Source organism: Eptesicus fuscus, chromosome 10 (genome assembly GCF_027574615.1).
Source record: "Eptesicus fuscus isolate TK198812 chromosome 10, DD_ASM_mEF_20220401, whole genome shotgun sequence".
Classification (NCBI taxonomy): domain Eukaryota; kingdom Metazoa; phylum Chordata; class Mammalia; order Chiroptera; family Vespertilionidae; genus Eptesicus; species Eptesicus fuscus.
Genome location: NC_072482.1, coordinates 34580614 through 34605450, shown reverse-complemented (window position 1 = coordinate 34605450; position 24837 = coordinate 34580614). Strand labels below are relative to the sequence as shown.

Below are 24837 nucleotides of genomic sequence, written 5' to 3'. Positions count from 1 at the left end.
TACTAAACCAAAGCTATCTTTATGAGGTCACGCAGAAATATTTAATACTCCACTATATCAAATTACCTTAGGAAATAAAACTTTGATATTAAAATAGAATTGTTATTCACTAAGGTCACCTGTAAGAATTATTAAAATATATCTGAAATATATTTACTTTAAAACTTATATTCTGTTGAGAATATGAATGAGTTTTGATAGGAATTCCTATATCCCTTACAGAACTACATAATACACTATATAATGACCCCTTTAGTTCAATAATAGATTTTTGTTCATTAGATTTTTGTTATTATTATTGAAAGGTAGTACTATAAGCAGTATTGTACAATAAGCAAAATATAATTTTTGGGGGGAATCATATTGTTCCTCTCCAAACGAATCACAGTTAACAGTGTATATTTCTCCAGTTATGATCTAGATGGCAATTTTAAAACCTATTTCAGTATACAAATATGTGATTTACTCACAATTTTTACAAAACGCAGTTAATATTTTAATTGCTATTCACTTTTAAGCAAAATTTAGGAGGAAAGACATGGGCATGCAAAATTTACAAGATACTGTTTTGGTTAGCATCTATCATGATGCAAGACAGCGATCTAGTGCCCTAGCTGGTTTGGCTCAGTGGCTAGAGCATCAGCCTGGGGACTGAAGAATCCCAGGTTCGATTCCGGTCACCAGGCACATACCTGGGTTGCGGGCTTACCATCAGCTTTTCTGCATAGCTGATCCCCAGTGGCGGATGTGCAGGAGGCAGCCAATCAATGATCTCTCTCATCATTGATGTTTCTTTCTTTTTTTTTAAAAAAAAATATTTTATTGATTTTTTACAGAGAGGAAGGGAGAGGGATAGGTAGAAACATCGATAAGAGAGAAACATCAATCAGCTGCCTCCTGCACACCCCCTACTGGGGATGTGTCCGCAACCAAGGTACATGCCCTTGACCCGAATCAAACCTGGGACCCTTCAGTCCGCAGGCTGACGCTCTATCCACTGAGCCAAACCAGTTAGGTCATCACTGATGTTTCTCTCTCTCTCTCTCCCTCTCCCTTCCTCTCTGAAATCTATAAAGATATACTTTTAGAGAGAGAGAGAGAGAGAGAGAGAGAGAGAGAGAGAGAGAGAGAGAGAGAGAGAGAGATATCTACTAGACCTAGCCGATTTGGCTCCGTGGACAGAGCATTGGCCTGTGGACTCAAGGGTTCTGGGTTCCATTCCGGTCAAGAGCATGCACCTCAGTTGAAGGCTCTATCCCCGGCCCTGGTCGGGGCAGGTGCGGGAGGGAACCAATCACAAAACTGGGGAACAAACATCCAGCAGAAATATAGAATGCAACAAAAGGCAGCATCCTTCAACAGGGCTTCACAAAATCTTGAGAAAAAACACCGCGGTCATTTGTAAACGATCACTAACAATGTTAATTCCCTCTTTAGCCAAAGCAACAAGCTAGTCAAGGTTAAACGGCAATGAAATCAGAAGCTATCAGCAAGTAGAGTCTTCTAAGTTTCCCCCTTTCCCAAGGCACCGCCCCCCCCACATCCTCCAAGCAACTATTTTTGTCAGCAGCAGCAGCATAATCCCTGGCCCACAGCACAGCCTAAGCCAGAGTTCTGACCCGGCCCGCCGGATTCCGCGAGACCCAAATCGGGCTAAAACCACCGACCCTAGGATTCTCACTAGCCTTGGGGGAGGGAGCAGGTTGCCCACACCAGGCACCGGAAGGGGAAGGGGGCTGATTATTCGCAACTTGCGTCCTCCGCAAAGCTGCACAGCGGCCGTGCCCCTCACCGATCGTGTCCACCCGGTGCGTGAGGAGCAGAGTTCGGGAGCCGCACCGCGCGGCCGCGGCGGCCGCCTCCGTGCCCGCGTGCCCTCCGCCCACGACCACCACGTCGTAGTGCGGGGTCCAGGGCGCAGCGCTGTCGCCGCTGAGCCGGGCCGGCGGAAGGTGCTGTTTGGCGAGGGAGGCCGCGACCCAGCGACCGCAGCCTCGGAGAGAGAACATGGTTGCAGGCGGCGGAGTCTGTCCGACTCTAAACCCGACTCGAGCGACGCGCAACCGTAAAGGGCACCGGAGTGAATCTTCAGGGCGCAGCCTCCTTGCTCTGACGTCACGGCGTAGCACGTCTCCGTCCAGCGTGGCCGCTGATTGGCGGTTTGGCGCGACTCGACTAGTAAATCTAGACCCGGTCCCCGCGCTGGTGGTTCCCGGGCCGTGCACCTGTGTTGTGGTCCGTGCAGGTGGTTTGACTTCCTGTGGCTCTGGAGTGAGAGACTTTGATTTATTGTTCCGTTTCTTTACGCACTCGTGGGTGCTTTCATAAATGTGCCCTGACTGGAGATGGAACCTCCACCTTGGTGTGTGGAGAGGATGCTCCAAGCAACTGAGTTACCCAGCCAGGGCCTTATTTCCCCTCCCCACCCCCCTTTTCAATTCAGCTTATCATCTTCTATTATATGTTTATTGGCTGTTTCTCCAAGCCAAAATGTAAGCTTCAGGAGGGCAAGGATCTTTGTTTATTTATCAATATATTCCAAGAACCTAGAATAGTAGACACTCAAATATTTCATGAGTGACTAAATGAATTACTCAGACAAACATGAAACATAAAGGATAAGATGCAAATCAAGTAGGGCCCTAGCCGGTATGGCCTGTGGACCTGAGGGTCCCAGGTTCGATTCCAGTGGAGGGCACTATCTCGGTTGCAGGCTCCTCCCCATCCCGGACCCTGGTCAGGGCTAGTGGGGGAGGCAGCCAATTGATGTGTTTCCTTCACAATGGTATTTCTCTCTGTCTTTCCCTCTCTCTTCCACTCTCTCTAAAAATCAACGGAAAAATGAATCTTTGGTATTATTTTTCTTCTAGATAAAGTCCAAGATTCAAATCAAGACAGCTAAAAAGTCATTCCCTCTATGATCTGGACACTGGTTGCTGCAACAAGATTGAGCAAGGAACAAGTTTTCCTCATTTGACAGGTCAGCAGCAGAGGTATTTAATTCTGGTCTGGTGGATTGTTGCTTGCATGTTTTTGGTGGACTTTTGAGGACTTTGGAAATGGCTGGAAATCAGCATTAAGCTATCTGCAGAGTTATTTACTGGATTCCATGACAATCAACTGGAGTCGTTGGAGGAGAAAAATAGAACCATAGAGCAGAGGTCTTCAGAATGGAGTAGGCAGACCCCTGGGCATCCTGGAAGACCTCTCAAATACACTTCCAGTTTTAAGGAAATGGATTTCCAAATTTCAGCTTCTAGTTTATTCTTCCCTAAAATTGGTCAGCTTGCAAACAAGCCTAACTACCCAATAGTCCTTCCATTTTACAAAGGAAAAATAAATGGATAAAGCTCATGAATAAACATCTTTCATATTACAGTTCAAACTAGGGCTTACTGCTCTAGGGTGTAAGAAAACCTCTTTGTACTAAAGAGAAGTATATATCAAAGTACTGGATTCAGGGAATCCTCTTAAAATTTTAATCCATTGGCAGATGAATGAATAAACAAAATGTAGTATATACATAGAATAGAATTACTCAGCCTTAAAAAGGAAGGCTGACATAAGCAAAACATGGATAAACCTTGAGGACATTATCTAATTAAAATAAACCAGTCATTAAACCACAAAGACAGTGTGATTCCACTTCCATGAGGTACCTAGAGTAGTCAAATTCATAGAAACAAAGTAGGAGGGTGTTTGCCAGGGGCTGGCGAGAGGGGGCAATGGGGTGTTATTTAATGGGTACAGAGTTTCAGTTTTCCAAGATGAAGAGTTCTGGAGATGGATTGTAGTATTTAATGTCACTGAACTGTACACTTGAAAATGGTTAGCATGGTTTTAAAGAAGTAATCAAGGCTTTCTAAACCCAAGGGATTCCTGTCTCATATGTATTTATATGGAGGGATTGGCTTTAGAGATGTATTTTTGAGATACTGTATTGAGTGAGATACTCTGGAAGCTGAACAGCCAAAGCAGTATGGATTATTTAAAATGTACAATTTTTTATGGGTTTTTAAGAACCAATGGATAAAACCCATGAATAAGAACTTCCCACAATTTCTTTAAGGTTGTGTGTCCTTTTAAAAAGTCAGATAGGCTCTCTGCTCCTCCTGTTCATCAGATAGCCTCTCCTCCTGCGCAGTGCCAGCCGCAACCCAGAGACACAGTGATGAAGGTCAGAGTGAACGGATTTGGCCGTATTTGGTGCCTGGTCACCAGGGCTGCTTTTAACTCAGGCAAAGTGGATACTGTTGCCATCAATGACCCCTTCATTGACCTCAACTACATGGTCTACATGTTCCAGTATGATTCTACTCATCGTAAGTTCAAAGGCACAGTCAAGGCTGAGAACTGTAAGCTTGTCATCCATCTCCATTTTCTAGGAGTGTGATCCCGCCAAACATCCAAAAGGTTGATGCTGGTGCTGAATATGTTGTGGTGTCTGCTAGTGTCTTCACTACCTTGGAGAAGGCTGGGGCTCACTTTAACGGTGGAGTCAAGAGGATCATCATCTCTGTCCCTTCTGTGGGTGCTGCCATGTTTGTGAAGGGGAGGGAACCATGACAAGTGTGACAATGCCCTCAAGATTGTCAGCAATGCCTCCTGCACCACCAACTGCTTGGTCCCCCTGGCCAAGGCCATCCATGACAACTTTGGCATCATGGAGGGACTCACGACCACAGTCCATGCCATCACTGCCACCCAGAACACCATGGATGGCCCCTCTGGGAAGCTGTGGTGTCATGGCCCAGGGGCTGCCCAGAACATCATCCCTGCTTCTACTGGTGCTGCCAAGGCTGTGGGTAAGGTAATTCATGAGCTGAATGGGAAGCTCACTGTCATGGCCTTCTCTGTCCCCATCCCCAGTGTGTCGGTTGTGGATCTGACCTGCCGCCTGGAGAAAGCTGCCAAATACGATGACATCAAGAATATAGTGAAACAGAGGGGCCCCTCAAGGGCTTCCTGGTTATACTGAGGACCAGGTTGTCTCCTGGAACTTTAACAATGACACCTACTCCTCCATCTTTGATGCTGGGGCTAGCATTGCTCTCAACGACCACTTTGTCAAGCTCGTTTCCTGGTATGACACTGAATTTGGCTACAGCAACAGGGTGGCAGACCTTATGGTCCACGTGGCCTCCAAGGAGTTAGAGCCCCCTGGCCCACCAGCCCCAACCAGAGGAAGAGAGACCCTCAGCTGCTGGGCAGTCCTTGCCCCAAATCGATCCCCAACACACTTAGAATCTCCTGACTTTCACAGTTTCCCCTGAAGAAGGGGAGGGGCTTAGGGAGCCCTACTTTGTCATGCACCATCAAAAAAGTTCACTGCACCCAGCCAAAAAAGAAACAATTAAAAATATTTATTACAATTACAGTAACCTTAATCTCAGTCTTGTAAAAGATGAACATTTACTATTTCACATTAATTTTAAAAAGTACCCTTATTTAAACTTACGTTGAAAAAGTTTGTCAACTTCAATGGGCGAGAAAGCTTGTAGTTTCCCACAATTCTTTTAGGCGGCTTGCCAGCAAAAGCGTCGGGCTGTCAATGCTGCTGAGGTGTCTGCAGCTGGTCTCAGGTTCGCCTTCGCCCCGGAGCAGGAGAACGTTAGCCTCTCCGGCGGGCCGCGGGCCACCCCGGGGCGGCGGGGGCGTGGCTCCCAGGGCGCCCTCCCGCGTCGGGTCAGATTTCCTGCGCGTGCTCCCTGACCGCGTCGCTGCCTTCCCGCCAGACTTCAAGTTTTAAGTTTCATTTCCAGTCACCGGCCGCGACTGCAGGTTCCTCTAACGGCGGCCTTTTCGCGAAGCCGGGTCAACTTTCCAGCAGCAGAGCGCGCCAGCCATGGATCCTCGGAGCGGAAAGGCGACGCGGACAGCTTCGAAGGCGGGAGCCGCCACCTCCAAGATTTCGGCGCGGAGTGCGAAGGGCGCCCCGACGAAGCCCTCGTCGACGAAGCCCACCCCGACGAAGCCCATCGAGTGTCCCGTTGTCCCCGAAGCTGTCCAACCCAATGAGCAGAAATGCAGCTCCCCTAGAGCGTCGGGAAACCAGCAGAAGAAGAGCGCCCCGGGCTCCCGGGAGGGACCGCAGGTACGCGCGCGGGGTGCGCGCACCGAGAAGGCCCCGCTGAGCAGTGAGGACACGGTCGACGGGCACACGGATCTGGCCGCGGCTCCCGAGCCGCCCCTTCCCAGGGCTGGATCTCGCCGAAAAGGGGGTGCGCGCACCGAGAAGGCCCCGCTGAGCAGTGAGGACACGGTCGACGGGCACACGGATCTGGCCGCGGCTCCCGAGCCGCCCCTTCCCAGAGCTGGATCTCGCCAAAAAGGGAGTGCATGCGCCAAGAAGGCGCCTCTGAGCGCCCAGGTCGCCTTGGACGGGGAGGCGGGGCTGGCCCAGGAGCCGGAGTCGCCCCTTCCCAGGGCTGGATCTCGCCGAAAAGGGGGTGCATGCGCCAAGAAGGCCCCGCTGAGCAGTGAGGACACGGTCGACGGGCACACGGATCTGGCTGCGGCTCCCGAGCCGCCCCTCCCCAGGGCTGGATCTCGCCGAAAAGGGGGTGCATGCGCCAAGAAGGAGCCTCTGAGCGCCGAGGACTTCTTGAACGGACAGGCCATTCTGGCCGAGGGGCCAGAGCCTCCCGCAGCCCCGGAGTCGCCCCTTCCTAGGGCTGGATCCGCGCGCTCGGCTGGGGGGCGGAGACCTCCGTCCAGGCCAACGGAGGACGCCGGCCAGGATCCGCTGGTTCCAGCCTCTAGTCTGGGCCGGAGGGAGGCCGTGCCTGGCGCCAGGAAGCTCGGGGCGGTGGTGGAGAAGTTGAAGCTACGCCGCGCAGAAATCTCAGAAGCCGCGAGGGTTGTAAACGGGGTCGTGGACCACCTGCTACGAGGACTGCAGAGCTCCCAGTCCGAGTTTAATGATGTCGAGGTGCTACACACTGGGAGCTACTACGAGCAAGTGAAGGTGAGCTGCCAGGCGCCCGCCCTCCCCGCCCTCCGCCCGCGGCCCGGCCTCCTCACCCCTCTCCTAACCTCCCCGATATTCCCCACCTCCGAAGGTTCCTCACTTTCCTCCGGAGGAAACGCAGACTAGTTCTTAGGTTCTAGTTAAACCGACGAACCGTTCTTCTTTCGTTTATTCATCACTACATCCAACGAACATAAAGCCAACCTATATTGATTGCTAGCCACTGTGAACACACCATTTTGGGGGGAATTCAAATGTATAGATTCATTCATGTAAGCAGACCTGCATTGTGTTTGTCCAACAGTGCTGTCTATACTTGGTAGTTTCTGGTCAGATTATGACTTGGATGATTAGGAGTGTGATCTGAGAAATGTCCACAACACTAATGTATCTAAGAAACTTTTTTTCTATGAGGACGTCTTTACTGCAAAGGAAAAATATTTTCCGTCTCTCCCTCCAGCCCCTGCGGACCTACTCTTTCTCTCACTTTCTTATTCAGATGTTATGGGGAGCTCCTAGTGAATGATGTTAAAAATAAATTAAGAGAAAATCTCCTACAGGTACTAAAAAGCGTTCTTCCTAAATACACATCAGATGTAACTGTTTTCAGTCGTCTATCCCACAGCTCCATTTATCTGTGGGTGGTTGTCATTAAAGCCATCATTCCAGTATAAATGGGAGGTTTAGGAGCAGGTTTCTGACTGGAGTTTGTTTCCTGATCAGTGGCAGTGATGAAAGTGGATCACCTTGTCTTATTCTTAATCTTAAGGAAAATGCTTTTAGCTTTCCCCTGTTGAGTATGATAGCTGTGTTTGTCATATGTGGGCTTTTATTTAGTTAAGGTATGTGCCCTTTATTCCCACTTTATTGAGCTTTATCATAAACTAGAGGCCCGGTGCACGAAATTCGTGCACGGAGGGGGGGTTGTCCCTCAGCCCAGCCTGTACCCTCTCCAATCTGGGACCCCATCCCTCTCACAATCCAGGACTGCTGGCTCCCAACTGCTTGCCTGCCTGCCTTCCTGATTGCCCCTAACCGCTTCTGCCTGCCAGCCTGATCACCCCCTAACCACTCTGCTGCCAGCCTGTTTGCCCCCAACTTCCCTCCTCTGCCGGCCTGGTTACCCCTAACTGCCCTCTCCTGCAGGGTTGATCACCTCCAACTGCCCTCCCTTGTAGGCCTGGTCCTTCTCAACTGCCCTCCCTTGCAGGCCGGGTGCCTCCCAACTGCCCTCTCCTGCTGGCCATCTTGTGGTGGCCATCTTGTGTCCACATGGGGGCAGGATCTTTGACCACATGGGGGCAGCTATATTGTGTGTTGCAGTGATGATCAATCTGCATATTACTCTTTTATTAGATAGGATAGAGGCCTGGTACAGGGGTGGGGGCCAGCTGGTTTGCCCTGAAGGGTGTCCCTGATCAGGGTGGGGTTCCCTTGGGGCATGGGGCGGCCTGAGCGAGGGGCCTGTGGTGGTTTGCAGGATTTATTTTCCTTCTACAATTGAAACTGTAGCCTGGAGCGGAGCCAAGCCTGGGGCTCCCTCCGAGGCCCGCAGCCATTTGTGTTGGAGTTATAATTGAAACTTTGTTGCCTTAAGCGGGTGGGCCCGGCCAGGGTGTGTTCAGAAAGCTTTGCTTCCCCTGTTGCCGGCGGCAACCCTGGCCTGCCCTCTCAAGCTCCATTCTGCCGCCATTTGTTTGAATTTGTTTACCTTCTATGATTGAAACTTTGTAGTTTGAGTGGAGGCTTAGGCCTGCAAAGGCTGGCAGAAAGCTTGGCTTCCTCTGTTACCTAAGAAACCTTGCTCTCTGTGGCTGTAGCCATCTTGGTTTGGGTTAATTTGCATACTCGCTCTGATTGGATGGTGGGTGTGGCTTGTGGGCGTGTTGGAGGTATGGTCAATTTGCATATTTGTCTATTATTAGATAGGATGGATGCTGTATTTTGTCAAATGCATTTCTGCATCTTTTGATATGGTCATATGGTTTTTATCCTTCATTTTGCTTTTCACGTGGTGTATCACAATAATTGATTTGCAGATATTAAACCAACCTTGCATCCCAGTAATAAATATCACTTGATTATGCTGTATGATCTTTTTAATATATTGCTGAATTTGGTTTGCTAATATATATATTTTAAAATATATTTTTATTGATTTCAGAGAGAAAGGGAGAGGGAGAGAGAGAAACATCAATGATGAGAGAATCATTGATTGTCTGCCTCCTGCCCGCCCCTTACTGGGGATCTAGCCCACAACCCAGGCATTTGCCCTTGACCTGAATCGAACCTGGGACCCTTCAGTCCACAAGCTGACTCTCTATCCACTGAGCCAAACGACTAGGGCTGGTTTGCTAATATTTCGTTGAGGATTTTTACATCTATGTTCATCAGGGATATTGGCCTATATTTGTGTGTGTGCGATGTCTTTGTCTGTTTGGGGAATGAAGGTAATGGTTACCTCATAAAATGAGCTTGGGAGCCTTCCTTCCTCTTGAATTTTTTGAATAGTTTGATAGGATAGGTGTTAATTCTTCTTTGAATGTTTGGTAACATTCACCTGTGAAGCCACAGGTACAGGACTTTTGTTTGTTGGCAGTTTTTTGAGTACTGATTTGATTTTGTTGGTACTACTTGGTCTCTGCATATTTTCAATTTCTTGATTTAGTCTTGGAAGATTGTATGTTTCTAGGCATTTATCCATTTCTTCAAAATGATTCAATTTGTTGGTATATAGTTGTTTGTGGTATTTTCTTATACTCCTTTGTTTTTCTATGATGTCAGTTTTTACTTCTGTTTTTTGTTTTATTCACATGGGTCCTCTTTTTTTCTTCTTTTTAAAAAGATACATTTTTACTGATTTCAGAGAGAGGAAGGGAGAGAGAGAGAAGGATAGAAACATCGATGATGAGAGAGAATCTTGATTGGTTGCCTCCTGCATGCTCCCTACTAGGGATGGAGCCTACAACTGGGGCATGTGTCCTGACCAGGAATCCAACCTCAACCTCCTGGTTCATGGGTCATAGCTCAACCACTGGGCATACAGCCAGGCTTACTTTTTTTCTTGATGAGTTTGGTTAAAGGTTTATCCATTTTGTTTATCTTTTCAAAGAACCAGCTCTTGGTTTCAGTGATCCTTTATACTGTTTTTTTAGACTATACTTTTTTTATTGCCACTCTGATCTTTATTATTTCCTTCCTTCTATTCACTTGGGCTGTTTGTTGTTATTTTTCTAGTTTCTTTAGGTGTGTAAGGTTAGATTGTTTATTTGAGATTTTTTTTGTTTCTTGAGGTAGGCCTATATTGCTATGAATTTCCCTCTTAGTACTGACTTTGCTGTGTCCCATAGATTTTGGGTCATTTGGGTCATTGTGTTTTCATTTGTCTCAAGGTATCTTTTGGTTTCTTCCTTGATCTCATTGTTAACCATTCATTGTTCAGTAGCATTTTATTTAACCTCCATGTGTTTGTGTGTATTTTTCAATTTTTTCTTATAATTGGTTTCTAGTTTCATACCTTTATGGTTGGAGAAGATGCTTGATAGCATCTTTTTCAATCTTTTAAAATTTATTGTTACTGTTGTATGGCCTGATATGTGGTCTATCCTAGAAAATGTTCCAAATGCACTTGAAAAAATGTATATTCTGCTGCTTTGGGGTGAAATGCTCTGAATATATCAATTAAATCCATCTGGTCTACTGTGTCAGGTAAGGCTGCTGTTTTCTTGTTTATTTATGTCTGGAAGATTTATACTTATAGTCCCCAGTGCCCTCACTGTGTTCTTTGGTGTATGTACACAGAGATAATGCAATCTTTCTCTCTTCCTCTTCTTACAGAGTCACCAATCCTATAAGATTAGAACCACACCCTCATGATCTTACTTAACTTTAGTTACCTCCTAAAAGTCCTGTTTTCAAGTACAGACACATTGGGGATTAGGGCTTCAATATCTGAATTTTGGGAGGACATTTAAGTACACAGCACAATACATCTAAGTTTTGACTAGACACATTTCATGTGGTCAGTAGACATATGGCTGCTAAGTACCGTGCTGAACAGTGCAGTCCAATAGCTGTACCTGAAGCTTATCCTAACTAGGGAAAGACTTGTGGCATTTTTAATGTAGTAAAAACAAGCATTTATTATAATTGCTTTAGTTATTGTGAGAATGGAAAAGGTTCTTCGAAGCTTCTACAAATGCTATTATTGTACATGACTTGGAGCTCACACTTGGGTGACCAGTAGACATGAGATAGCCCTTGTGCGACTAGCCAGTAGGTGAATACACACATTTTTGACATCACACAATGATTTCAAAATTGTAACAGGAGGGTGGCTGCAGTGTGTATCTTGTGATGTGAAAGGTAGCTCCTTGCAGGTCTTTAATTTTATTAAGCTTTAAACTTAGAGTAAACCTAGTACAGATTTTAAAAGCTTACATGATACCTTTTTGTTGTTGTTAATGCTCGCTCACCTGTGGATATTTTTTCATTGAATTTTAGGGAGAGTAGAAGAAAGAGGGAAAGACAGAGAGACATATCGATGTGAGAGAAACACATCAATAGGTTGCCTCCTGTATGAACCTTGATCAGAGCCCGGGCCGGGTGGGAGCCTGCAACTGAGGTATGTGCCCTTGACCGAAATTGAGCCCAGGACCCTTTGGTCCGCAGGCTAATGCTCTATCCACTGAGTCAAACTGGCCAGGGCACATGATATCATTTAAAATTATTTTAAGCCCGGCCTGCATGGCTCAGTGGTTGAGCATTGACCTATGAACCAGGTGGTCTCGGTTGGATTTCCCGTCAGGGCACATGCCCGGGTTTCGGGTTCTATCCCCAGTGTGGGGTGCGAAGGAGGCAGCTGATCAATGATTCTCTCTCATCACTGATGTTTCTCTCTCTCCTTCCCTCTCTGAAATCAATAAAAATATATTGAAAAATAAAATAAAATTGATTTAATAAGCTCTGGCCAGTGTGGCTTGGTTGGGTGTTGTCCTGTGAACCAAAAGGTTACCAGTTCCATATCCCATCCAGACATACTAGTATGCCCAAATTGTCGGCTTGAACCCTGGTAGGGGGTGTGCTGGATGCAGCCTATCATGTTTCATTCTCACATGAATATTTCTCTCTCCCTAAAAAGAAATCAATAAAAATATTTTTTAAATTAATAAAAGTGTTTTAAAGTATATAAATCCCATATATATATATCCATATATATATTATGGTTAAAAAATGAGTATAGAATCTACAAACTAAAACCAATAATACTTTCCCAACTCCACTGGTCCTACTCCCAGAGGGTATACATATTAGCAGTCTTGTTTTTAAAAATAAGGTTTTACTGTGGTACATCTACACAATGGAATACTATGCTGCCATAAAAAAGAAGGAATTCTCATCATTTGCAGCAACCTGGATGGAATTGGAGAACATTATGCTAAGTGAAATAAGCCAGTCAATGAAAGAAAAATACCACATGATCTCACTCATTTATGGATAGTAAAGAACATTATAAAGTGATGAACAAAAAGATAGATACAGAGACAGTAAAGCATCAAACAGACTTTCAAATTACAGGGGGTAAGTTAGGGAGAGGTGGGGGAGTTATGAAATCAAACAAAGGACTTGTATGCATGCATATAAGCATAAACAATGGACGCAAAACTCTGGGAGGTGAGGGCATGTATGGGTGTGGGGTGGGGGGGGGGTAATGGTAAGATATGTACACATAAAATACCTCAATAAAAAAAAAAAGAAATCAATGGGAAAAATAACCTCAGGCGAGGATTTAAATAAATAAATAAAATTAAATGAAAAAAAATCAATGCAAACATTTAAAACAATCGATTAAAAATTTTCTTCCCTTTAAAAAAAAAAATAAGGTTTTAAGTGGAAATCTTAAGAAAAAAATTGCAGTTGCTTGGAAAATATTCACAAGCAAACATTTCACTGCTCTTTTTACTTTGTCTTAGGTTTCTTCTCCTAATGAATTTGATGTTATGTTTAAACTGGATGTCCCCAGAATTCAGCTAGAAGAATATTCCAACAGTGGTGCTCATTACTATGTGAAGTTCAAAAGAAACCCCAAAGGAAATCCTCTGAATCAGTTTTTAGAAGGGGAAATATTATCAGCTTCTAAGATGCTATACAAGTTTAGGGAACTCATTAAGAAAGAAATTAAAAACATTCAAGGTAAGATTTTTGAGTTTTGATCCTTAGAGGTCTAATCATATCTACTAATTGCCCATGTATATTCCTCTCCTGATCTTTCTTGACCTCCCTACAGCACACTGTTGACCACTACCTCCCAGAAACAACTCTTTGCACTTGATGTTATTCTACTACATTTTCTTGGTATTCTTTTAAAATGTTGATTGGCTCTATTTTGGTCTCCATTGAATATGCACTGAACTGCTGCCTGTGCCACTGGGCATATGTGGTTTAATAAAATAATGGAATCCCCTCTTGAAGCTTGGATCTTGGAAACACAAATTGTAGTGAATACTCTTGACAGGAATGAACTGGGAGAAGAGGTAGCAACTGAAGTGGTGGAACAAGGCTCTGAGGCAGAAAAGAGCTTGGCAAGCTCAAGGAACTAAAAGAGGCCCGTGTGAACAAGGAAAGGAAAGAGGAACAGGAAATGTAGTTTAAGAGGTGACCACAGACCAGATTCTTCAAGGACTTGGAAAGGTTCAGATTTTATTGTATGTTTATTGAGAAGCCAGGTTTTAATTACAAAATAGTGATTTCCTTTGTATTTTTTAAAAAATATGTTTTTATTGATTTTTTGAGAGAGAGGAAGGGAGAAAGAGAGAGATAGAAAGATCCATGGGAGAAAAACATCATCAATTGGCTGTCTCCTGCACATGTCCTGATCAGGACTCAAACCCATGACCCCTTGGTTCCCGGGTCTGTCTCAACAGCTAAGCCATACTGGCTGGGATAGCTTTGTATTTTTAAGTGTTTACTCTGGCTTCTTTGGAGAAGATATGTGCCATGCACATAGTTGGATATGGATTTGGAGTTCAGAGGATACATTTGGGCTACACATCAACATATAAGTGGTCCCTTTGACAGAGAGTGTAGATGAACTTATTCATTAATTTGATCAATATTCATTGATTATCTAATGAGACAGGTGGTCTAGATGTTTGGGATATGTTAATGAACAAATAGATGAAGACCCTCACCCTTCTGTACCTTATAATTATATAAAAGCAGATATGCAATTAATGACAAATGGAAAACACAATTATCTTGTGTACTAGAAAGTGGTAAGTTCTATGGGGGAAAGGCTAGCAAAGTGAGAGGGATCTGGAGTTTTAGGAATAGGAAGAGGGAAATTATAATGTTAAGTAGAGTGGTTAAGAAGAGGATCCCATTAGAAGTTTGGGAGAAGAGAAGGAATGAAAGGAGATTGAGTGGTTTTACAGGAGCAGTGGTCAGTGTTTAGAATGCTGCTGACATCCAGAAAACCATTGGATTTGGTCTGTGGTTTTGTGGGGATTGTTAACTTTGACTTAGCAGTTTTAGAGAGATGAACACACAAGAACAAAAGGGAGCAGGGACGCAGTAGAGACAGCATGTGTAGGCAACTCCAGAAAGTTTTGTCTGCAAAGGAAGTAGAAATATGGGTAAGTAGGGGGAGGAAGCTGATAGAGGGCCAAAAAGAGAGGTATATTTTAGAATGAAGGACACTGGAACCCTTTGTATGTGGAGAGGAATGATCCAGCAGGGAGGGGGAGTCCACTGATGCAAGAGAGGGAACAATTGAAGGAGCGAGGTCTTGAGCAAGTGAGGATCTAGAGGCAGGTCCAGGGGTGGCCTTGGAAAGGTGAATGGACATTTCCTCGGTGGTAATAAGAGGAAGAAGGATAAAATGGGTAAGAGTCGGGGAGGTTTGCAGATTTGATGGTAAGAAAATGAGAGTGTTCTTTAGGATTTTCTCCTTGGAGTTCTTTCTCACTGTAGTCCCTTCCAAAAGTCTTATCTGGGAGTAGTCTTTACTGCTTGTACACCCCTAAATCCCAAAGCCAGTATCTCTCATCTGGAAGTCTTTCCTGAATTTCTGACCACCATAGCTGCTTGTCCAGTAGCTATCTCCACTTGGGTATCCCATAGGCACATAGAGTTCAGTGTGTCTAAAATGAAGTTCATTTCAGCTCAACCCTTCTTCCTCCTGCTTACTCTCTATCAGCGGTCACCAACCTTTCAGACCTCATGGACCACCAGTGGTCCACGGACCACTGGTTGGTGACCGCTGCTCTCTGTAGAAGAATGGAATCAACATTAATCATTTCCTAGGCTAAAATTCTGGATGGCATCTCAGAACTTGTACCTTCTTCCTTCTCTTGCAGGTTCAGTCCACCTACCAGTTCTGTGGTTTTTAACCTCTTTAATTGCTCTCATTTCTGCTACCTGTGTCTTTAAAAAAAAATTGTATATATTTAAGATGTTTTGATACACATATACATAATAAAATGATTTTCACAGTCAAGATAATGAACATATCTCATATAGTTACCTTTTTTGTGTGTGTATGGTTAGAGTACCTGAAATCTACTCTCTTAGCACAATACTTAATATTGTACTGTTTCTAGTCGTCAGTGTGGTGGTATTAATGACAATCGTCATGCTGTGCATTAGATGTCTGGACTCATTCTACCTAACTGCAACTTTGTTCCCTGTGACCAACATCTCCCATTTCCCCCACCTCTGGTAACCACAATTCTACTCTCTGCCTCTGTGTCTTCTGCTTTTTTAGATTTCACTTAGAAGTGAGGCCATGCAGCATTTGCCTTCCTGTATCTGGCTTATTTTCTCCAGGTTCACCCATGTTGTCACAAATGACAGGATTTCTTTCTTTGTTAAGATTGAGTAATACTTCATGCATATACAGACATACCTTATTTTATTGCGCTTCAGGTCATTTCACTTCACAGATAATGCATTTTTTACAAATTGAAGGTTTGTGGCAGCCCTGTGTTGAGCGAGTCTGTTGATGCTATTTTTCCAACATGCTCAGATGGTGCTTTAGCATTTTTTAGCAATAAAAGTATTTTTTAATTAAGGTATGTACATTGTTTTTTTAGACATAATGCAAGTGCACATTTAATAGACTACAATATAATGTAAACATAACTTTTGTATGCACTGGGAAACCAAACAATTTGTGTGACCTGTTTTATTGCAATATTCACTTTATTATTGCAGTGGTCTGGGACTGAAGCCACAATATCTCCAAGATGTGCCTGTACATACCACACTTTCTTTTTTAAATATATTTTTATTGATTTCAGAGAGGAAGGGAGAAGGAGAGAGAGAGATAGAAACATCAATGATGAGAGAGAATCATTGATCAGCTGCCTCCTTCACACCCCACACGGGGGATCGAGCCCACAACCCAGGCATGTGCCCTTGACCGGAATTGAGCCCAGGACCCTTCAGTCCACAGGCTGACACTCTGTCCACTAAGCCAAACCAGCTAGGGCCATACCACAATTATTTTTATCCACTCATCCGTCAATGGACTCTGAGGTTGTTTCCATATATTGGGTATTGTGAGTAACACTGCAATGAACATGGATTGCTTTTGCCGCTCATCTGCCCTCTTTTCCAGGCTTCCCTCCAAACTGCCATTCATCAATTTAAATGAAAATCTAACCAAAGCACTCCCAAATCCCAATTTTCAGGGGCTCCTCATCGTCATGCTAGAAAGATTTTGACAGTACCTTCCCTCCATGATACATATCAATGAATATTGGCTAAATGAGTAAGACATTTTGTGTTGTGGGGTCAGTTTCTGCTTTAGAACTAATTTTCACCTTAATACTCTATGGATATCCAGCTATAGTTATGCTATTTTTCCTATATTTTCAAGAAAATTAGATTGCTAAATGCTTTTTTTCCTTTTACATGTTTAAACAGATACAGATATCATTGTGGAGAAGAAGAAGAGAGGGTGTCCTGCTGTAACACTTCTTATTAAAGCACCTAGAGAAATATCTGTGGATATAATCTTGGCTTTGAAAGTACAAGGCAGCTGGCCACATAGCACCCAGAGAGGCATGCCCATTGAAAACTGGCTTGGAGGAAAAGTTAAGAGAAGTCTAAGACTACAGCCATTTTACCTGGTACCTAAGCCTGCAAAGGAAGGAAATGGTTTTCAAGGTATCTTAAATGTGAAGGTTAATTTAAGAACATATAAAAGAGTTGTTAATGTTATATACAAGGGCAGTAAAAGATCGACGACTGCTGTTGGCATTTCAAGAGTCATCAGGCTAAATAGGCTACTAGTATAAGATGGGAGTTTGGTGAGTGATGGAATTGAAAACGGCATAGTTGTAGTAGTAACATCAAATACTGAGCTTTAAAATGTCTAGTAGCCCACATTTGAATGTTACCTTTTTTATTTAAAAAACTAGAGGCCCAGTGCATGAAATTCGTGCACAGGTAGGGTCCCTAGGCCTGGTCGGTGATCAGGGCCGATCGGGGCCTTCCTTCCCCCAGCTGCTGGCTGCTGGTTGCCGGCCAGGGCCTTCTTTTGTTTCACGCTACCCCCTGATGGTCAGCGCACATCATGTCATAGTGGGCGGTCAAACTCCCGGTAGGTCAAACTCCCAAGGGGACAATTTGCATGTTAGCCTTTTATTATATAGGATATTTTTTATTGATTTTAGAGAGTAAGGGAGTGGGAGAGAGATATAGAAACATCAGTGATGAGAGAGAATCATTGATTAGCTGCCTCCAGCACACCCCCTTCTGGGGCTCAAGCCTGCAATCTGGGCATGTGCCCTGACCAGGGATAGAACTGTGACCTCCTGGTTCAGAGGTTGATGCTCAATCCCTGAGCCACACTAGTCAGGCTTGTTTTTTAATAAAGAAAGCAGTACTGGCCTCAGAGTCAGACTGCTCTCTGGCTCTGGATCCTGAGGCTTCTTCTCTTAACTAACTGTGAGATCTTGGGCTAATTACCAAGCCTCTCTAAACAATACTTTATTCACATTTCCTTAGTTTTTACCCATGTCCTTTTCCTGTCCCAGGATCTCATCTAGGACACCACATTGCATTTTGTCATCATGTCTCCTCAGGCTCCTCTTTTTTGTTGTTCTTAATCCTCACCCAAGGATATTTTTTCCATTGATTTTTAGACAGAGTGAAGGGAGGGAGAGAGAAACATCAATGTGAGAGAGACACATCAATTGATTGCCCCCCGAATGCACCCCAGCCGGGGCCAGGAATCGAACCTTTAACCCAGGTACGTGCCATTGACTGGGAATTGAACCTGTGACTCTTCGGTACGCAGGCCGACACTCTGACCACTGAGCCACACCCACCAGGGCTCCTCTTGACTTTAACTGTTTCTCAGCCTTCCCTTGTTTTTGATGACCTTGACAGTTTTGAGGAATACTAGTTAATTATTTTGTAGAATGTCCCTCATCTGGCATGTGCCTGATGTTTTTCTTATGACTAGACTGGAGTTCTGGGTTTTGGAGAGGGAGACCAGAGAGCTAAAGTGCCATTTTCATTGCATCATTTTAAGGATACATGCCATGAACATGACTTAGCACTGCTGATGTTGAGCTTGATCACCTGGCTGAGGTAGTGATTGTCAGTTTCTCTACTGTTACTCATTTCCCCCTGTTTATACTATACTATTTGGAAGGAGGTCATTGTGCACAGCTCACACTTAAGGAGTGGGGAGCTATGCCACCTCTTTAAGAGCAGTGTATTTTTTTATTTTTATTTTTTAATTAATTTCAGAGAGGAAGGGAGAGGGAGAGGAAGATAGAAACACCAATGTTGAGACAGAATCATCGATCGGCTGTCTCCTGCAAGCCCCTCACTGGGAATAGAGCTCGTAACCCAGGCACGTGCCCTGACTGGGAATCGAACAATGACCTCCTGGTTCATAGGTCGAAGCTCAACCACTGAGCCACGCCAACTGGGCAAGAGCAGAGTATTTACTCAGATTTTTTGGAATTCTGCACGGGAGATTTGGGCTGTAATCCAATAATACTTTATTAATTTTATTGTTTCATTTGTTCCAGCTTTGGCCTTTAGGAGCTCTTTGAGTTGGTTCTGTGCCCTTTGGACATGTCCCATAATTGTGGGGGTGTTTTGTTTGTTTGTCTTCATCACTAACTCACTTTCTGGCTCTACAAGGTGTTCTAAGCTCATCTGGTATATTTCATGTATCAGTCCTAGAATCCACCATTTCTCCCAAGGAGCTTTGGTTCCTTTTATTGGAGAATGTACTAGAAACCACAATCTAGGTGCTATGTGTATGTGTGCTCTATTATGAGGGTGTCAACCCTCCCAGCTGGAGAAACAAGGGAATATAGGTAAGTACGTGTACTAACCCTGGTACATACACATATCTATAAACTAGAGGCCTGGTGCACGAATTCGTGCTTGGGTGGGGTCAGGCCGGCCTGCCCCACCCCCTGGTCGAACTCCAGGTCGAGGGGACAATTTGCATATTTGCCTTTTATTATATAAGATATTTTTATATGTAACTGCCTGTTGTATATGTTAAGTTATTCATTAGTTTATACTGTCTCTAATTATGATCCATTATCACATGGATCATTCTTTCTCTCCTTGTTATCTGTAGCCTCTCATTCCAAAAGTGAAAAACCTGACTCCCACATCTGCCACCTATATGCTTAATTGTACAGTTTCAGTATGCACATACTAGTATAGTTATTTCACAATTGCAAAGCCACTCCTCCATGGGAAACAGTTACCAACTAGAGTACAGAGCTAATGTACAGTTCCTTTTGCCTTCAGTCTTACATACTCCATTTCCAAAGTAATTTAGGTCCACACCTTTTGCTCCCCCCTTTTCAGAAAGGTTGTTTTATACATTTGTAATGCAGTTGGAGTCCCTTTTCACAGCCTACATTATTTCTAGGATCCCTTGACTTCCTAAATGATTTTTTTAACAGTTTACATATATTAAGATTCACTCTTTGTGTTATAAAGTTCTACTGGTTTTGACAAATGCATTGTATCATGTTTCTACCCTTCATAATAGTTTCACTGCTCTAAAATGGGTCTGCTTCACTTATTTAACCCTTCCTATTACAAACTTCTGGCCACCACTGATCTCTGTAGTTTACCATCTCTATTGTTTTGCCTTTTCCAGAATGGCATAAATGGCTGTCATAAATGGATTTATATAGCAATGAGCATACCTAGCTCAGTACCACCCTTTCCATGTATCCACTGTCCATATATTATATAGCTATTACTACCCTCTTTATTCTGTTCCATTAAAATCTTTGTCTACCCTATAGTAATACTACCCTAATACTATATTGTCATACATAATATGTCTTTATAAGTCTTGATATTTGGTAGGGCAAGTTCTCCCAGTTTGTCCTTCTTCATGAGTGTTTTAGATATTTTTGACCCCTTGTATTTTCATGAAAGTTTTCATATCATCTTGTCAAGTTCCACCAAAGCATTTTTTTTTTAATATTGATTGAGAGTACATTGAATCCATAGGTAAAATTCGGAAGACTTGATGTATTTATAATAATGAGTTTCCCAATTAATGGATAAGTGCATATCTCCATTTATTTAGATTTTCTCTAATACTTCTTAGTGACATTTTAGTTTTCTCCACGGAAGTTTTATATATCTTTTGTTAGATTTATTCATAGGCAATTGTAAGTTTTTAGTCTGAACATTTTTAAACCAAAAGTAGAATGAAGAATTTACTAAACTCATACATATCTGTCACCTAGCTTCTTTTGTATTTTCTTCCAACATAGTTGTATTATCTATCAATAATGATAGCTTTGTTCCTCTCTTTCCAGTGCCAGATCCCCTATTATGCTTGCTAGGATAGCCAGTGCATGTTGAACAGAAATAGGGATAGCAGACATCTACCTAACTGATTTTAAGGGGAAAACCTCAGCTTTTTACCTTATATTATCATGTTGCTGTGTCCTTTTTAAAATCTGTCTTTCATCAGATCAAGTTGACAGCCAAATTTAAATTGCCAAGGCTTTTTAAAAAAATGATGAATGAGCCGTGGCCGGTTTGGCTCAGTGGATAAAGTGTTGGCCTGCAGACTGAAGGGTCGCAGGTTTGATTCTGGTCAAGGGCACATGCCTGGGTTGCAGGCTCCATCCTCAGTAGGGGCCCTGCAGGAGGCAGCCAATCAATGATTCTCTCTCATCATTGATGTTTCTATCTCTTTCCCTCTCCCTTCCTTTCTGAAATCAATAAAAATATATTTTTTAAAAATGATAAATGAATGTTAAATTTCATTACTCGCATATTCTGCGTATTTTGAGATCATGTTTCTCCTCAATTCTGTTAATGTGACAGATTATATTGATTGGTTTTTAAATTATAAACCAATCATGCATTCCTGGTATAAAACCAACTATATAATAAGATAGCCAAAACTTAAAAGAGCTAGCCGTGGTAAAACTTGGGGGAAGGGGAGAAATCTATTCTTACATAAACTCTCACAGGGAATAGAAATGTTCCCTAATTCATTTTACATGAATACCAAAACTTGTAAGGATGGTATAAAATTTTTAACCAATTAATTCAAATTATTATTGAAACAATATATTAACAAACTGAATTTAGCAATATGTACATCTTTCATAGCTAACTATAACCTGCCCCTTGGGCCCCCCCCCCCCCGTTTTTTCCTATTTTGGTCCATTGTTTGCTTCACATGACTTATTTTAATATGTAATTACATCATTTCATTTCTTTGGATCTATATCCCCCTAGAAATTTTTCAGAATGATATTTTAATGAAGGAAATTATTTCAATATTGTATTGTTTATATGTAAGCACTTTGGTTAAATTACTTCTCTATTTTTCTTTTGGAAATTAAGAAAAAACATGGCGGCTATCCTTCTCTCACATTGAAAAGGACATTTTGAAAAATCATGGAGACTCTAAAAAATGCTGTGAAAGTAAGGGAGTGAAATGTTGCAGGTAACTTTCTTATTTTGTTAATTAGGGGCTTATCTATGGAATGTTTATCTTTTTAATTGACTGCATAGATCAGACCTATAGGTGGTCATTACTGGGTTGAGTCCTGGGGGCAGCACATGGCTGGACTGACCTGGAGTATTATCTAGAGGGTGAGCATGAAACTAGGGAAGCCAGATCCAAGGGACCAAGGAAAGAGTGTTGTCAGAAGGCAAGGCCAGGGACTAAAGTCCTGAACCTGGATCAGATCCATGTGTAAAGTAGGACAGAACAAGAAGTAGGACAGAAAGGACACTAGCCATGATTAGCCATTAGACACTGGTTGTGTCTTAGTATTCTGGTTGCTTCAAGGTAATGAATATTAATGTCACATAATGGGAAGGTGCCAGAGGATCAATCTTTTTTATACCGGTGCTGCTTTGAGATGGTTTGGCTGCATGAAGGCCACTTGAAACAACTAAAATATGGGTAATTCTTTTTCTTGGCAGCATACACACCATAAAAAAGTGAGACCCTAGCTGGTTTGGCTCAGTATATAGAACGCCAGCCTGCAGACTGAAGGGTCCCAGGTTTGATTCCAGTTGAGGGCACTTGCCCGGATTGCAGGCTTGATCCACAGGAGGGGTGTGCAGGATGCAGTCGATCAGTGATTCTCTCTCATCATTGATGTTTCTATCTCTCTCCCTTCCTCTTTGAATTCAATAAAAAAATATTTTTTTAAAAAAGTGAGATTGGACAAGAATTGTTCATTTGAATTTCTAAAGTTGTCCAGTATAAGGGTCACAAAAGTTAAAAGGTCAAAACAAGAATGTCCAACTTGCAGGCCCAGGAGGTTCTTTAAAGCTTCATGTACAGGTTTTGAAACCAGTGTTGAGAAAAATATATTGCTGGTAAAGCTAAGTATTTTTAAAAACATTAAATTTTGTCAACTATGAAACAATTGGATGAATAATGTAAATATTTATAATCTATCAAATCATTGGATGAATAATACAAGTATCTGCTAGTTTTATAGTTGAATGAATCCTGATAAAATAAAATATTTAAGCTAGGAATGGCGAAGCAGGAAGAAAAAAATATGTTTTTGAAACTTCAAAGCATGTATTTGAAAAAATAGAGTGACTAGAATTATATTTATATATCTTTATCTTTGTGTCTTTATATGTATTATAATATCTGTATTGTTTATTGTATCTTCCTGTAAGATGCCTAAAGCTCTTTGTGGAATGAAGCAGGTTGTAAATAAGTAAAAATAAATGGTTTTCTTTTTTATTCAACAGGAAACGCTGTTTACAACTAATGAAATATCTTTTAGAAAAATTGAAAGAAAAGTTTGAAGACCGAAAGGAACTGGGTAAATTCTGTTCTTATCACATGAAAACTGCCTTCTTTCACGTATGTGCCCAGAACCCACATGACAGTCAGTGGCGAGACAACCTGGAGCTCTGCTTTGATAGATGTCTGGAATACTTTCTTCATTGCCTCAAGACAGAATGTCTTGAGAATTTTTTTATTCCTGTAGTCAATCTATTCTCTCGAGATAAAATTGACAGGATAAGTAAAGAATTTCTGTCAAAAGAAATTGAATATGAAAGAAACAATGGATTTCCAATTTTTGGTGAATTTTGAAAAAAAATAAATTATATATATTTAACTTATTTTATTGTTGAGAGTATTACAGACGTCCCCCATTTTCCTCCCTTTTGTCCCCCTCCACCCGGCTACCGCCCCACCCCAGGCCTTCACCACACTGTTGTCTGTGTCCATGGGCTATGCTTATGTGCATACTAGTGGCCTGGTGCACGGATTTGTGCACATTGAAAGGAAATTAATTAGAAGAAAAATTTGTGTGGTAATTACATTACTGCAAAAAATTACTTATCAAAATAGTATATATAATATCCTATCTAATAAAGAGGGAATACGCTAATTGACCCTTATGCCATCACAAAGATGGCAGGAGGGAATATGCTAATTGACTGCCCCACCCTCAAAGATGGTGGCACCCACAGCCACAAGATGGTGGCGCCCAGTACCCATCAGCCCCGCTGGGCAGCAGGTATGCGGAATCCCCCAGTCCTCTTAGCCCCCCAGCCACCCAGGGCCAGCCTGAGGCACAGGCAAGCCTCAGATGTTGGCTGCCTAGCCGCCCAGGGTCGGCCCGAGGCACAGGGATGCCTCTGATGGCAGCTGCCCAGCCGCCCAGGGCCGCCTGAGGCTCAGGTAACCAGGGTCAGCTGAGGTTGCACTGCCAGCAGTGGCAGCAGCAGAGGTGTGATGTGGTGTCACTGTCCCCTGATCACCGGGTCGCCTCCCGCCCCTGAGGGCTCCCAGACTGTGAGAGGGGGCAGGCCAGGCTGAGGGACCCCCCACTCCAGTGCATGAATTTTCATGCACTGGGCCTCTAGTCCTATATAATAAAGAGGTAATAAGCATATTACCATCACTGCAACACACAAGATGGCCGCCCCATGTGGTCAAACATGGCTGCCCCCATGTGGACACAAGATGGCCAACAGGGAAGGGCAGTTGGGAGGGACCAGGCCTGCAGGGGAGGACAGTTGGGGGGACCCTGGCCTTCAAGGGAGGGCAGTTGGGGGGATCCAGGCCTGCAGGGGAGGGCAGTTGGGGGGACCAGGCCTGTAGGGGAGGGCAGTTGGGAGGGACCAGGCCTGCAGGGGAGGGCAGTTGGGGATGACCAAGTTGGCAAGGAAGGGCAGTTAGGGGCGACCAGGCCTGCAGGGGAGGACAGTTAGGAGCAACCAAGCTGGCAGGGGAGGGCAGTTAGGGGTGACCAGGCCAGCAGGGGAGGGCAGTTAGGGGTAATCGGGCTGGTAGGCAGAAGCGGTTAAGGGCAATCAGGCAGGCAGGCAGGCAAGCGGTTGGGAGCCAGCAG

General features: G+C 43.5%; 2 protein-coding genes and 1 pseudogene across 3 annotated transcripts in view; 2 read left to right on the top strand and 1 right to left on the bottom strand.

Moving 5' to 3' along the window:
- MTO1 (mitochondrial tRNA translation optimization 1) overlaps positions 1-2052 on the bottom strand; it is a 28496-nt gene extending 26444 nt beyond the window's left edge. For both annotated transcript variants that reach the window (XM_054721926.1, XM_008141401.3), the window contains exon 1: positions 1793-2052. In XM_054721926.1, the coding sequence (XP_054577901.1) occupies positions 1793-2009 (217 nt within the window). In that variant the 5' untranslated portion in view covers positions 2010-2052. The remainder of the gene's footprint in view (positions 1-1792) is intronic.
- Positions 2053-4171: 2119 nt separating this feature from the next.
- Positions 4172-4978, top strand: LOC129150557 (glyceraldehyde-3-phosphate dehydrogenase-like; annotated as a pseudogene).
- A 795-nt stretch (positions 4979-5773) lies between these two features.
- Positions 5774-23581, top strand: CGAS (cyclic GMP-AMP synthase). The gene is made up of 5 exons (XM_054722563.1): positions 5774-6967; positions 12943-13162; positions 16898-17140; positions 21842-21944; positions 23222-23581. The coding sequence occupies exons 1-5, from the start codon at positions 5846-5848 to the stop codon at positions 23568-23570; spliced, it is 2037 nt and encodes a 678-aa protein (XP_054578538.1). The 5' UTR covers positions 5774-5845; the 3' UTR covers positions 23571-23581.
- The last annotated feature ends 1256 nt before the right edge of the window (positions 23582-24837 follow it).

Bases quoted from the DNA above. Each gene is read 5' to 3' on its own strand.
- CGAS (XM_054722563.1), top strand. From the start codon at position 5,846: ATGGATCCTCGGAGCGGAAAGGCGACGCGGACAGCTTCGAAGGCGGGA. The intron at 13,163-16,897 runs GTAAGATTTTTG...ATGTTTAAACAG, and splicing joins AGAAATTAAAAACATTCAAG to ATACAGATATCATTGTGGAG. The intron at 21,945-23,221 runs GTAACTTTCTTA...TTTATTCAACAG, and splicing joins AAGGGAGTGAAATGTTGCAG to GAAACGCTGTTTACAACTAA.